General features: G+C 34.7%; 1 protein-coding gene and 1 long non-coding RNA gene across 2 annotated transcripts; both read left to right on the forward strand.

Annotated features, from left to right (window-relative positions):
• The first annotated feature begins 1040 nt into the window (after positions 1–1040).
• LOC132723618 (uncharacterized) lies at positions 1041–1575 on the forward strand. The gene is made up of 2 exons (XR_009624774.1): positions 1041–1303; positions 1487–1575. It is a non-coding gene; the product is annotated as an uncharacterized LOC132723618 (long non-coding RNA).
• Positions 1576–6245: 4670 nt separating this feature from the next.
• Positions 6246–10107, forward strand: LOC132723619 (uncharacterized). The gene is made up of 3 exons (XM_060708378.1): positions 6246–6551; positions 6976–7101; positions 9399–10107. The coding sequence occupies exons 2-3, from the start codon at positions 6979–6981 to the stop codon at positions 9978–9980; spliced, it is 705 nt and encodes a 234-aa protein (XP_060564361.1). The 5' UTR covers positions 6246–6551; positions 6976–6978; the 3' UTR covers positions 9981–10107.
• Positions 10108–15840: the final 5733 nt, after the last annotated feature.

Below are 15840 nucleotides of genomic sequence, written 5' to 3' on the forward strand. Positions count from 1 at the left end.
CAAAGTTCAAACTTGACAAAATGGCTACCGAGTCATGAATATTTACAACACCCGCACGTATTTTCCTCAGGTAAGTGAGTTTGTATGATATTATGAAATTCTTTAATATGCATATTCCTCAAAGCAATGATAATGGCACCCTTGGTTTCAGTTCTTCTATAGCTTCAAAACTACTGATATTACAAAGTTATAAGGAGAAAGAGGTAAAGGGTCAAATCGGCCCTATACCAACTCGACACGGGTCAACTCGGCACAGGTCAGCTGGGCCATCTTTTAAAAACATATATTAGGATATAGATTGTTTAGATTGTTAAGTTGTTGAAAAAGTTGGCAATGTACCTGAACGTTTTGCTTGAAATTATCTTTGTTAAGAAGAGATATCAATACAATATATGTTAAATATTGATCAATAAATATAGTTTTTAGATTGAATTTTGTGACAATAAATGTTATTGTATTTAAAACTGTTTGTTCTTTAATACGACCAATGCTGTTTTAACGATATCTTTTACAAAAAATCTGGAGTAGCAAAACATGCATATAAATTGTAAATTCTTTCTTTCCCTACAAATTCAAATACAAATTGGTACTTTCATCAATAAAACTTTTCAATATCCTTAGGTAGATGTCTGTCACTGTGAAAATGTTAAACCATGAAAGTAATGATGAAAACGTATCAAAAATAATAAAAGTAATCCACCGTAGGGAACGTGTAACAGTATCGCGTTTTTCGGTTACAGTATAGAATTTTCAAGATGGAGGATTATTTGGGGAAGAGAGGTAGGTGATTTTTATTCCGGTCCATACTACAAGTAGTTTAGTTTCTAAAAGATGTTTTTGTGCTTTGCTTGTAAGGAACAGAATCCGGTATCTATTCATATATTTCTTTGGACCCTGCCCCGCAGGTTTAGGCAGCACACCACACTAAATGAAGCCACAGCTTCGAATGGCCAGGGAGGATTTCATGGATATAGTGACTATTGTGGATTAAAATGACTGGTTGTCTTTGAAATGCATTTTCAGCATGAAATTTGTTTTTGTAACATGTAATATGATCATTGGCAAATTCGAAAACATGGTTAGAAATAACATGCTGTTTAATATAGATGTCAAGGCCGCCATTGTTTGTAAACATTGCTTTTAAACAGCATGCTCGGTGAAAACAAGTGATTTTACAGGGGGTACAAACTTTCAGCAATAGCAAAAAATCTACAAGGCCAAGCACCTATTTCTTTGTGATAGTTTGCATGCATAGGGAGTTGCTAAAGCAGTGACAGAGTTTCTGTAGTCCGTATATTTGCAGGTATTTTTTGCCGGAGGGACGAAAAATGTTGTTTTGGGTCTCGGACCACTATAGATTTTTGGCTTTTACGGAATGAATTGGAATTTTTTTAACTGCCTGACTGTTGCACATGGGATGATTTCATTACAGATTTGCAATGTTATGACATATATGTTCTTAACAAAATGTGTTTTCTTTTTTCAGGTTGTGTAGTTTGGGATCAGATTTATTAGACATATTGCTTGTAGGACATTGACGGCAGAAACTTGAAATTTAGTGTGGAGTGCTACCTTTTCGCTATATTGTCTCATAAATATGCAGATTTGACGGTTTCAAAATTTGATTCGAGAAACCAACGCATTTTCTCCATTTCCGACATTATTTAAGCATGCCTAGAAAAAGTAAATCTGCAAAACGTTAGTCCTTTATGTTAGGAAACGTTTATAAAAGTAATTGACCAGTTGAACCTATTTTTCTGTTGGCAAAATGCGTTTGAAACAATAAACAAAGTTACAGTTTAGAGCGAGGTAATTTGTGCAGGGTTACAGCATAGACCTAGCGATTTGTATCCGATTTTATTACAGTTTATACCCAGATTTCGGTTACAGTTTAGACTTCGATATTTTCTATATAATTATACTAGGTAAAATGTATGAATGTTACATAGACTTTTAAATCTATGTGAGCTTATTGGCCCTATGGCTATTCGTCCGTCTGTCGTACACATGCTTGTGCAATCTCATCCGCTCAGTAACTACTTGACTAAATGTGATGAAATTTACATGACTTTCTATCAATTAAGTCGTTCAAATGGTTTCGGTTGCAATCAGGGATATGAAAACCCAAAACAAAGATTTTTTAAAAGAGGCAATGTTTAAAGACCCTTCTCGTCTCGAACCAAAAACATTCAAATCAAATCATGATCATGGCGTCATTTCGAATGCTTCTTTGTTGAAGTTACGATTATTTTGTCATTGTTAAATAAAAAGTCGTTTTTTTATTTCAGACATCCTGTATAGCAGTTTTCATGTTTCTGAAAAAGAATATAATATTGAAAGTTATAGAGTATAAATTAAGGTCAGACAATAACTATATCTTCTCTAGTGAGTCTGATGGAGGTACATAATAGTGACAGAGTCGGGATAAGGCCGTCGACTTCAAATCATCCTTCATTTACTGCTGTAGTTGAAATCCAATCATGACTTTGGATTCTTTGTATGTGAGGAATCTATCAAGCTAATTTACGGACGGTCGGTGGTTCTAGTCAGGCGCTCGTGTCTAAAATGTTTCTCAAAGGGTATCTGAGGTCTTTCTTTACACTAAAGCAGGAATGTTTTCACATGACCTCGGTGTCGTTGAAACTTAAGATGCATGTTCAAGAAAACCAAACGTAACAAAATAGAGTTAAACAGAATCGCTAAAGAAATTCCAACACAACAAAATTGAAAATGTTAATAAACCCTTTTAAATACATACGAAATACATTATGGTAGTTGGAAATTCCAACTAAAAATAGAATTTAAGGTTGCAGTATTGCTCACTTGCCTGCTTGTTAATTGTGTCTTTTGACAGCCTATTTTTGGTATGCAGGCTCACTTGCCTGTTTGTTAATTGTGTCTTTTGACAGCCTATCTATGGTATGCAGGCTTCATAACCCCCGATCCTCTCTCAAACTGTGATATTGCAAAACTACAGCGAATTCAAAACATGTGTGCAAAACTAGTATTGAGCAGGCGCTATACGATCTACACTGGCTGCCCATCAAGGCCAGAATACAATTCAAGATTATTGTATATATGTACAACTGTCACGTTGGAAATGCACAAACTTATTTGACCGACCTGCTTACACCTAAAGTTCAAAAACGTTCTCTGAGATCATCATCATTTTCAGTTGACAGTTATGAAGTGCCTTTTAATAAGTGTAAAACTTTCAGTGACAGAAGTTTCAGTACAATCGGCCCGAAACTCTGGAATGATCTTCCATTAAATATCAGACAATGCTCATCAGTTGATAGTTTCAAGAAACACTTGAAGACTCATTTCTTCAGAGACTATTTTAATCTTTTTTAGTCAAAGTAAGTAAAGTGTAGAAACTAAGTGACAATGTTTTTCTGCGCATTAACTCTGTGATAAATATCTGATTTTACAATGTATTTATTATCCAAGTAACATTTGCATGTCTTTTACCATGTTCTTTAATAATATAGCCATATTTTTAATTATTTTAGATAACATTTCTTTCTTTTATTTGTGATACCATGTTTTAGATTTTAGATTTAGAATTAATTGTTTTATTATCTTAAACTACATTTATTTATTACTTTTAATGTTCTGATGTGATATTGTACAACGCCATTGAATATGAATTATATGTAGAAATAGGCGTTTAAGCAAATAAAACAGTTTCAGTTTCAGTTTCTCTCTCAAAATTTCATTTTGTTTAGTTTCACTTATTGGGCACAAACACGTTTTAACCTGAGGGGGATATGCCGCTTTTCATAGAATGGCAATAACGAGTCACATTGAGGTTCCATGATAACCGCCATATGAACACATCCACAGATAACCGCCTCCGTGGTCGAGGGGTTAGAGTCGATGTCTTCTAATCCAGTTACCTCTCTGGCGTGGGTTCGATCCCCGGGAGATGCTTTGGTAGTTTAGCGCGGAGGAAGGTAGTCTAGTACTGGTGTAACTCTCCAGGAACGATGGTTAGGAAACTACCCGCCTATATGACTGAAATACTGTTAAAAAAGGCGTAAAATGATACAAACAAACAAACAAACATCCACAGATGTTAAAATGTCTGAAGTGTACCAGTTCATGTTTAATGTGAATTCTGCTGAAGCCGGTGCTAGGAGGTGTGAACGGTAGCTCGCAGTTACCACTACCGTCCATGAACAGGTTTAGTCAAACTGAGCCCTCAACATTTTCATGTTTTCCGTGTTGGACTTCTGTTAAGGATTCTTTTTTCTCTATTTTATTACTAATAGACATTATTATAATGTGTAATGAAATCAAGCAACAATCTTTGTTCTCTCATTACAATTCGATAAGAGTAACTGTTGTTGTCGTGAAAACTACGGAAGCTTAGAGGGGACATTCCGATTTTATATTATTTTCTTATCTCGTGGCCACGAGATATAACTCAGAAAAAAAAACAAAAAAACAAACAATCCCTATCTCGTGGCCATGAGATGTAACTTAGAAAAAAAACGAAAAACAAAATGCTATCTCGTTCCCACGAGATACAACTAAGAAAAAAACAAAAAACAAAAAAATCCTTATCTCGTGGCCACGAGTTATAACTCAGAAAAAAACGAAAAACAAAAAAATTTGCTATCTCGTTCCCACGAGTTATAACTCAGAATAAAAAGCTGATTGGCCGATTAACTCGGGATAACAAGATAGCGAATTTTTGTTTTTTTCTGAGTTATAACTCGTGGCCACGATATAGCAAATTTTGTTTTTTTTTGTTTGTTTTTTTCTATCTCGTTGACATAAAATCATTCTATAGGCCGCTATCTTGGCAAGTATGTCTACTCGCGCCGAAATCAATGTGCACATCCTCGATTTTATTGGTCAACTAACTCGTTACCACGACTAAGATAAGTTCATCTGATTGGCCGGCTAACTCGTGGCCACGAGATAGCGAATTTTGTTTTCTGTTGGGGTTTTTTCTGAGTTATAACTCGTGGCCACGAGATAGCGAATTTTTTTTTTTCTGAGTTATAACTCATGGGAACGAGATAGGGAATTTCGTTTTTTGTTGTTTTTTCTGAGTTATATCTCGTGGCCACGAAATCAGAATGTCCCCTCTGAGCTTCCGTAGAAAACAGTCCTTACTTAGGACATTACTTATTCTGCAAAAACTCTCAATCTGAAACTTAAAGTAAGAAAAATAGCAAACTATAACTTTTCTGCTGAAGAAAAAAAGTGATACAACCTTTCAAAAATGTATTAGATATAAAGGTATGAGTTATTTCATAAAAGTAATAGATACACGAACTTTGTTTGAAATTTAGCAAGTATCTAAACTGTAACAGAAATCTGGGTATAAACTGTAACAAAATTGGATCAAAGTCACTAGGTCTATGCTGTAACCCTTCAAAATTAACCTCGCTCTATACTGTAAGATTGTTTATTTTTTCAAATACATTTTACCAACAGGAAAATAGGTTCAACTGGTCATTTACTTTTATAAACGTTTCTAAACATTAAGGACTAACGTTTTGTAGATTAACTTTATCTAGGCATGCTTAAATAATGTCGGAATGGGAGAAAAATGCGTTGGTCTCTCGATTCAAATTTTTAAACCGTGAAATCTGCACATATTATGAGACAATATAGAGATAAATCTGCGGTGCAGGGTCTGAAGAAATATATGAATAGATACCGGATTATGTTCCTTACAAGCAAAGCACAAAAACATCTTTAAGAAACTACACTACTAGTAGTATGGATCCGAATCACCTACCTCTCTTCCCATAAATAATCCTCCATCTTGAAAATTCTATACTGTAACCGAAAAACGCGATACTGTAACACGTCCCCTACTGTGTAATCATTACCAGTAATATATATTTGTGGGCCGAGTTGACCCGTGCCGAGTTGGAATAGGGCCGAGCTGACTCGAGGGCCGGGTACGTTTAAGGGCCGAGCTGAAGATGTACATATTTTGATATTTGACACGTGACAGTCCAGGGCGATTATATGCTCATTTATTCGCAACGGTAAGTTTTAAAGTTCACCAAACAAGACAGAATATTATCTTTCAATACTGTGTAAATGTTGAATTTGCATGTTCCAAATAAAGTTTCAATACATGAAAATATCTTGTTCAAGTGCATTTAAATTGCAAACTTTTTTTCTGTCAAATATTAAATTGCATACAGTATGGATTCAGCGAATATCATATTGAGAAATTTGTAAATGCAATTGTGCTTTTTTCAATGGTGGTACAGTTTGGTCGCCAGTAACGAATCTTCTCCAGTAGCGAATCAAAATCGTTAAACTTACTATCTATAATTATTATTGTCAAAGAAAATGTTATTTAAACGCTGTTATTGTTTTCAGGAACCTTTAGCAGATATGAATACACTTTGTTTACTTTCGATGGTGACCTGTTTATTTTCCCATGATGCTATCCGTGTTACAGGTACCGACATGTACACAATTGTAGCCTCGTTTTGAAACATAAAATTCGGAACGTCATACTGCGCTGATTTAATTTGATATTTCTTTTCAAAAGCTTAAAAGCATAATTAAAGGTAAGTTTCCATAGACCAAAATAAAACAAAAAATACAAACTAATAATAATGTTAAACAATTTATTTTCGCACCAATGTAAGCACATGTGTAGTCGCCAGTAGCGGTTAACATAAGAAAAAAATACGCAATATGGCGGGTAAACTAGGCAACATGGGGGTCGTCTCAAACATTATTTGATCTGTCAAAATTACTTTTTCCATTCATTTCTTTTTTGTTTTATATGATTTTACTTATAAAAAACTCAACTTTACAAGCATCTGATTATTAACATATGTTTAGTCAATACAATCTGTAGACAGTAGTATATTAAGTTCAATATTACATAGTTGTGTATAAAAAGTTTTTATTTATGAACTGTAATTGTTCATGTAGGCCCTACAGTTATTTAATTTTATAAGATATAAATATTACATTTAATTTCAGATTATGGGTCCAAAGCGTAAAGGGCCAGGAACTCCTACCCAGAAAAAGGCAAAGACGATTCTAAAGAAGTATGGTAGAAGAATGACCCCTGACAAGAGACAAAGACTGAGGAAGGCATTATTTAGTGTAAGTAAGGAAGGAAAATCATTAAGGAAAGCAGCAGAGGAAAATTCACTTACTTATTCCTTTCTGTATAGACGTTATTCAGAACAAGTAGACTTGTTTAAGTGTAAAGGTCCAAATTCTGTTTTTACTGAAGCTGAGGAGGAGAAAATGGCTGAGTGGCTTAGTGAAATGGCATAGCGTGGGCTTGGTTTAAAACCATGTGAATTTTAAGATTTTGTGGAAGATGTTGTGAAACAAGAGAGAAGAAAGACACCTTTTAAGTCAGGTCGGCCTGGTATGAAATGGTATTATGCATTTCTTAACAGAAACAAACATATTATCAGCTCCCGGACCGAGACCGATTTAGAATTGAAGAGGTCAAAAGTCACCAAACAGAAAACAGATGAGTGGTATAACAGGTTTAAGGACTTCCTTATTGGTAAGGAGTTGATCAATTTGCCTGGCAGAATCTGGAATGCAGATGAAGTGGGATTTAATATGGGAGCCAACAAAAGTAAGGTTATTGGGCCTGCGAGAAGAGATTTAGCAGTACCTCACATTACAAGTGGGAAGCAGAAGCTAACTGTTATGTTTTGTGGTAATGCTGCAGGACAGATGTTACCACCCTACTTTGTCTACCCAGAGCCTAAACCAAAGGGGTACAGCCCACTGAGTAGTGCATTGGAGGGAGCTGATATTGCTTTCACCAAGAAGGGATGGATGAATAACATAACATTTGGAAAATTCATCGATCACTTCGACAAGTTCGCTGGACCAGAGCGACCTATCGTCTTGCTTTTTGACAGTCTGAGTAGTCACATTGACCCAGACATTTTTCTAAGTGCAAAGGCAAAAGGCATCGAGTTGTATAGGATTGTGCCAAATGCTACCCACTTGATGCAGCCCTTAGATAAGGGTGTGTTTGGGCCAATGAAAACAAAATGGCATGGTGTGTGTAGAAAATACACCCGAGAAAATCCAGGCAAAATAATTGGAAAGGAAAATTTTGCACAGAAACTAACAGAAGCATACTTACAGTTTTACAAACCTTTAACTGTAATTAATGCATTTAAGGCATAAGGCATCTACCCTGTAGATAGCACCGTGATCACCAGTGATATGTTTAAGCCGTCATTGACATTCAGTGATAGTGCGTCTGCAGCAGCACCTGAGAGTACCTCAGAACAATAAGCATCTGTGACTGAAGAACAGTCAAAGGCCAGAGGTGCACTAGAAATGCTTGAAGAGAGTCTCTCAACTCAACTGTTAAGGAAAGGTATGAGACACGCCTGAAGGACGGATATGATTTGGAAGGAGTATCACCTTGCTTTGATGTTTACAAGAAACTTCACAAGAAAGCATTTCCAGCTGCAGACTCTCAGCAATATAGTGGTCTTGAACTTCTTGCTGATGCAGCAATATTTCGGAAGGACCAAGAACAACCTCGTCCTAGTTCCAGCTGTTCCATTGCATCACCAATACTGTTGGAAAGCTTGAAGTTGCCAAAGGTTGTAGAGCCCCAAAAGCCTGTTAGAAAAACTTGAACAAATATTCTTCCTGATAATTTAACATCAGCAGATAGTATAAGAACTTTTTCTCTGAAACAGATAGAAAAAGTGAAGGTATTTGCTGAGAAAGAAAAAAGGGAAAAGAGAAATACATTAAACAAAAGAGTAAACAGCAATGTCCTAGCAGAAAGAAAGGTTCAAGGTCACTCTCAGCAAAGGGGAAAGTGCCTATGTCTGCCTCTGAAAAACTCCAGAAAGATGTCCAAAGCCATGATAATGATGATGTGTGTTGTGAAGCTTGTCACATGATATATAAGAAGGATGAGGAACTGGGTTTGGGTAGAGTGTGGGTAGAATGTGACCTTTGCCAGAAATGGATGCATACAGATTGTCTCAATTATGAAATTAATGAAAATGACCCATTCCTTTGTCCTAGATGCTATAAAAACTGACACTAAGTGCTAAATATCACTATATTGAGGTAGATTAGATGAATATTTGTTTTTTTCCTGTTAAACTTTATCTCACTAACCAATCACTAAGTTCCATTCATGTTTTTTTATCAAGAGTAGCAAATTAAAAAAGTAAAGCATATAATTATATATAATTATATATTGTAAAATACTTTAATAATAATAATGATAATAATGTGCATAATAATACTATTTGTTTCTTTTTAAGCCTTTTGAGTTATATAATTTTTTTTTCTGGTATTTTTTTAGTATTTAAATGCCTTACTTATACAATATTGTATCATTAATACAAAAGCTGTATTCCGAGTTGCTTAGATATAATATATTATATTTTCAGTGTTATGCAAATGATGGGCCCTCTACTGACAGACCTACAAGTAGCAGATGTGACCAATCACCTGTTGGGAAAATGCCTTCAAACCCCACAAAAATTTTACTGAAAAACTGTGTTATTAAAGGCTATCATGTCTTTCAAATCCGTCCTCCAAAAACAAATCCACCTACACAACTAACTATTGATAGGGAGTACACAAATACCCATGATGCAAATGCTTGTCTTGTCTGGCTCCCACCTTTGGAAACATTCCCGGAACATATTCATGATCAGTTCACTGACGAAAAAAGACAATTAATTTTAAGTGATGTAGCCAGGTCACCTATTGGACATGTGCCTAAATGTCTCAGTGAGGTATTTTGTGATGTCATGGATAATGGTGGCAAGATATTTGCTGAAGTCACTGGGGACCCAGTACCTAGTTTTCCACCATGGCCATCTAAAGACCAGGAAGGTGGTGGCATTGTTTTACCTTGCCAATACTCGTTTTTTGATATTGATATTGATGTGTGTTTTAATAAACTTAAGAAATGTTTGGATAATGTCACTGAGGGCAAGATTATGGAACTTCTGAAAGAACTATAAGCATGTTAATTTGTTATAATCACAAGCATATGTCTCATTTTATTAGCAATACTTAAGGATATAGGCTAGCTTTTATTAAAGGCGTTAAAGTACATCTCATTATCATGTTTTTTTGCAAGTTTGAATATGTAAGACTTAGTTCATTTAAATAAAAATCAGCTGTTTTCTGTCAATATTGTCTGTTTTGCGAAAGTTCCTGCATTCAAATGTCACGTGATTCTTTACTGGAGATACTGATTCGCTATTGGGGAATCAGCGATGGCTAAAAAAGAATCTGAAAGTTATTAAAAAGAAAGGTTTTTTAGATAAATCTGTGTTTATTTATTGCATGTACTAATAACAGTAAGAAATATGTAATGATATAGTAAACATCATTATCTTACATCGAAATTTCAGTAATTGTTCCCGAAGTGATTCGTTATTGGCGACTAAACTGTAGTGTACTGGTGACAGAACAACAGTACGATGGTGACAGTACGATGGTCGATCGTACTTTCGTACTGTCACCATCGTATTGTTCTGCTTCGAGCTTTTTTGTTCTCAGAGAAAACGCGCGCTGGCCCAAGGGGAACATCGTAATTCAACGATCTTAACCACCTCGTCACAAAATTGTAACACAAAGAAATAAGTTACTAAAGAAAATGTGAAAACTTACAATTTTCTCTGATGACCTCAGCACAATAGTCAGGGTTTGGAATGCCCAGTATCATGTCTATGGATTGGGTATCCATTCATTTCACTAAATCTCCTTCAGAAAGACCCTTTTAACACTTTTTGGAGGATAATCCAAACTTTAAAACTCGTGAGTTTAAGAATCCAAAACTAAGATATCCGTAAATTACTTTTTGATGCTTACTATAGTAACTAAATACCTACGGCGGTGTATACAGTATGTACACGGCGCCAAACCACGTGCATCAAATAAAACACGCAAAAACTCTTTTTAAAAAATCAGACACTAATTGAAATCCAATGTCAATATAAATCCGAATAAGCTTACCAACTTAACTTTTATTGTCTTTTATAAAAACAAAGACATTTGTTCGTCTGATGTGACGGATGCCATCAAAATGAAATAGACATCATTTAATGTAAATTTCACACTATAAATAGCACGGCGTCAATCAGTTTACAAATCGCTTATAACGCAAAAGAAAGCGTGCACTTATTTATTTATTTATCCTTTTCTTTTTTTAATTTCTCAGATTCCAATTTTGTAACGTTAAGTGTCATTTGAAAGGACATTTATTTATTTTTGCAACTAACGTTATTTTTTCAACGTTTTTCATTTTGCTTTTAAATATTTGGATTCGTACCTATATATATTTGTATATATGTACAAGACAAAATCAAAAACGAACGAATGTCAGAAAACGTGCTGTTTTATCATTAATGACAATTTTATAGTAGTTAATTCCATGTGTCTGTCCGCCATTGTGTCTTACCTTTGCACAATACATCGGCTCGTGCTGTATTACGGTTGGTGCAAGTGTTCTATTCCAATTGATGATATATAAATGAACATATTAAATATGTATATTGCATATATAATCAAGCCACAGGTTCATTTCTGCCCGAAAAATATGTCGAGGTTATGGGCGAGGCAAGACGTGTCGATTTTTTGTAGCTTATTGTGAAGTTGCAGTATATGAAAAACGGGCACATGACAAATCAGCACATAAATAAAACATTCTAGTGTTCCGTGTTATACATGTTTTCTACGTGTCATACCTCATTTTCTTATTACAATGAAATTTTACTGGATTGTTTTCCATCACTGGTTTGTTTTTAGCAGGGAATGACCTGTGCATGTGCAAAGAGGGTACCGTTTGAGCAGATTTCGCAATGAGGGTACCGATATGGATATGCACCGTGAAATACTTATATTAAAGATTTTATGTTTCACATGACTGTGCAGGTATCCGATATAAAAGAAATGTTGATTTTAAAAGCGGTGAAATTTAACTGAAATGGAATCAACACCATTTGTGTAGGGGAGAGAATTCTAGCATTACTGTTCAATTTCATAATTTTTCAAAGGGAGACACATCCACCGGTCATATCTGATAATTTCCATTTGGTTTCAACTTATAAATTGATTTGATGTGTAGCCAGTATTCTAAGAAATCAAATAGTTGTTTCATGAATGGTTCATTTGAGAGTATTTTATGTCTTGGGAAAAGTCATTGTGTCTTTTTTAGTATGAAAAAAGGGATGCTGGAAAGGTTTTGTGGTCAAAGTCTTTTCTAGTTGACTGTTGAAAAATGATTAATTGTACATTGGAGGATTGCATTATTGAGATTCTGTTCTATTTTGTTCTATTCCGTTAATTGTGAAATTTGTAAAACAAAATCGAGTTTTAAAATGACATGTTTCTATCAAGCCACTTTTCTTCTGTGATTCACCAGCAATATTAACCTTGCACTGGTGTTATAGAGAGAAGGAGGTGTAATATATTTTATTGGTATACTCCACTCATCCCACAGATGGTACGCTAAATGTGATGTATTTTGCATTGCATAAAATGTAAACTGTGTTAAATTTGTATAATTCCACAATGATGCATATTATATGTAGGTTTAAGGCCTGTGTATCAGTTTAAATGACTGATTGGCCACTAGACATGTTGATGGTTATGCTCTGAACGTGAACACAAGATATGGTTGAAATTAATGTCCTACTTTATTTTACTTTGTATTTACCTGTTGTTATATACTTATTTCAGAGTGTTTCACCTACTTGATGTAACAACCTTAAGTCAAGCTGGATATAAAAACATGATTGAACAAGATAATTGTTGTTGAAATTGATACAGGTATAACAATACCAGAAACGACTTGACACTCAGTGACACTGAAAGAAGAGTCCGAAATAACCCGTATCAAATATACGTAGAGAGAGACAGATACACGAATATTAACGCATTCACAGTTGTTCACAAAATTGGAGATAAAATCAAGGAAGATATCGCTTTTAAAATGACTTGTTGGTAAAAAAAAATCCTTTAAAGGTTGTGGTACATTGTTGGCAATATTTTTTCATAAATTTAGAACTTCAGTAGCGTAGCTAAGCTAAAATTTATAGTATGCACTTTCACGTAAGATGGGGCTAAAGGGCCCGTTTCAGCCCCCTTTAGCTCTATGATTTCCATAATTTATAGGTGCTTAAATTATGCATTTTCATGTCAATTTATTTAATTTAAGATTTAAGTCATCAAAGGATGCCCTCCCCTTTCCTTTGCATCCGCTTGAGATGACAGAAGATTCAATTTAATACATTTTTACTCTAGCGGAAAACGTAATATAATCAAAGTGCTGAAAGCACTGGATACGACGGCTATAAACAGTCATGTTGCATCAAGAGCTTTCTATTTTAACAAAGGGCAGTAACACTGCCAGAGTTTAATGGGGCTTTGAAAGAGACCTCTTATTATGATGCCAAGACTTGTATAAGGTTTAATGTGAATATTTTGTTTTCTTTCGAAAACTGATGTTTTAGTTTCGAATGAATACCACCAGTATGCATGTCGTTCTTAAGATAGATTTGCTTGAATAGATTAAACCAAGAGTCTGGTGGGACAAACACTCCCTTCGAAGCTCACTGAATAAACTTATGTTACTTCTTCTATAAGAAAGTAAGCGATAGTGTAACATTCGACCGATGTGCAGGAGAGTAGGTGGGACAGTGCATACATATTAAAAAGGGTAAGATTTGTTAAAGAAGAGAATATCATTCAAGTACACTTAGTATATTATTACATATAATGGACCAATTTGTAATTTGCAAGTATACATGTGTATTTATTGATGTGGCTCTTTCTTAGGCTAATTTATTCAGAATAATGTAGACACTTAAACTGCCTCTACACTGACCCAGGGTAATTTAATTGTATGTTGTATCTGCATGTATGTATAATCTTAGCCATATTATGATGATAAATTGCTAAATTTGTCTGAAAGAATTTTATTTCAGTCACCATAAAACGGGTATTTTAGCACATATTTTCCACATAATAGATAGCTCCTTATGTTTTACTGGCATTTTGCTATATATGAAAAATATTATTACGATTTTATATATAAATTGTCGTTCTACAATTTTGCTTACCATTTTTATTCATAAAAACAGTGTTTGGCTGTACTTCGGCTGGACGGAAAGAAGTAGGACAAAGTAGTGCAATCATACCGATGTTTTCTCGTATATATGATATTCTCTTGTTTTTATATCAGTCAGATAACTAACGGTCTTTGCAACTTAACTGGAACATAAACGCTTTCATCCTATTCCGATAATATGCATGGGTATGCAATACTTGTTAAGATTTTATTCAGTTGGAGCCACTTTTTCGATAGTAGCTGTCGAAATCCAATGTGTAGATGGCATAACTCTGAACGTGTCAGTCGCAAAATAGGCAACAATGTATTATATATGATAGGTCACTATTTGTAACATATATTTGCAGCATATAAAAACAACACTAATATTTATATTTCGATTGTATGGCCATATTTTTATTGCACAAAATTATAGGTATTCAGTTTCGAACGTCAAATATGACTGTCTATAGATGATCAATTAACAAAAAAATCAACGGGGTCCGTTTTAACATAAATAACAGGAATAACAATTTTAAGATCTGGCGTCGATCTTGTTCGGCAGTCTGGAGAAACATTTCAGCTTCATAAAGATAATGTAAAATGTCAACGAAAACGACCAATGTTGGTCACCGGGTGATAATGGTGTGCTCAAGCGAGTTACAACAAGTGACGACGCAGCGAGCAAAAAGTACCAAATCAGCAACCCTAGTTTTCCAAAATAACTCTTTATGAACTAATGACCTCCAAGGCGGAACCAGATTTGATCAAACGGACATGACAGGTGATATTTTATGATATATTTCATGCTATAACTTTGCTATTGACATAGTATCAGGGTATGTAGTACCAGAAAAGATTTTTGAGATATAAGTAATATATAAGTATGTGTTATACCCCCAGGGCTGAGTCATTATTTTTAACCCAAGGGGCATAATTTATATGCCCTGTAACCTCGAACTTTGGATTCAAAACACGAAGTGCGGAACATAAGTTCATATGCATTTTTTAACATCAGACAAACTACTGCTCTTTGAATCAATCAATACAAATGAATTTCCATGATGTTTTTAAGTAATAGCTTGTAGTTAAAGCCAAAGGAAAACAAAAATCAAGATATTAAATAGCCGAATTGCACAAAATCTGCAGTACTCAAAAATATCGTAGTTACACATAAAAGCGGATTTTCATAATGTTGTAAAGTTTTCACCTGGGGATTCAGAGCGGATGGTGGTGGTGTGGAATCCCCCGAGATTGTAAAAAATAACGTTTTAAAGACCCATTATGCTTTTATTTGTATTTCTTAAAAAAATTAATTTCGGTGTAATTCTATAGTATCCGAAAAGTTACTCATTGGCCAACTACTTGAACCATCTTTTTCATATGTTGATGTTTGACAATAAGTACAGTGGATGTCAAATACTAATACTCAAATACTACATTGCTTACATTTTGCTACTTTTCTGACAAACTATTTCACATGTATCCCTACTTTTTTAGGTAACAAGCATCTTACATTTCTCTTATACCATCATTTAAACATTATGAAATTCATGTTTGCCCTTTCTAAATAAGTATCTTTATATATATATATATGTGTGTGTGTGTGTGTGTGTGTGTGTGTGTGTGTGTGTGTGTGTGTGTGTGTGTGTGTGTGTGTGTGTGTGTGTGTGTGTGTGTGTGTGTGTGTGTGTGTGTGTGTGTGTGTGTGTGTGTGTGTGCGTGCGTGTGTGTGTGTGTGTTTCAGTGGCATAATGTGCCTTAAA

This window comes from Ruditapes philippinarum, unplaced genomic scaffold, assembly GCF_026571515.1.
Source record: "Ruditapes philippinarum isolate M1 unplaced genomic scaffold, ASM2657151v2 ctg2728_1_1_1_1, whole genome shotgun sequence".
Lineage (NCBI taxonomy): Eukaryota > Metazoa > Mollusca > Bivalvia > Venerida > Veneridae > Ruditapes > Ruditapes philippinarum.

Coding starts and splice junctions, on each gene's coding strand:
- LOC132723619 (XM_060708378.1), top strand. CDS start 6,979: ATGGGTCCAAAGCGTAAAGGGCCAGGAACTCCTACCCAGAAAAAGGCA. Junction 7,102..9,398: donor TGAGGAAGGCATTATTTAGT/GTAAGTAAGGAA, acceptor TTATATTTTCAG/TGTTATGCAAATGATGGGCC.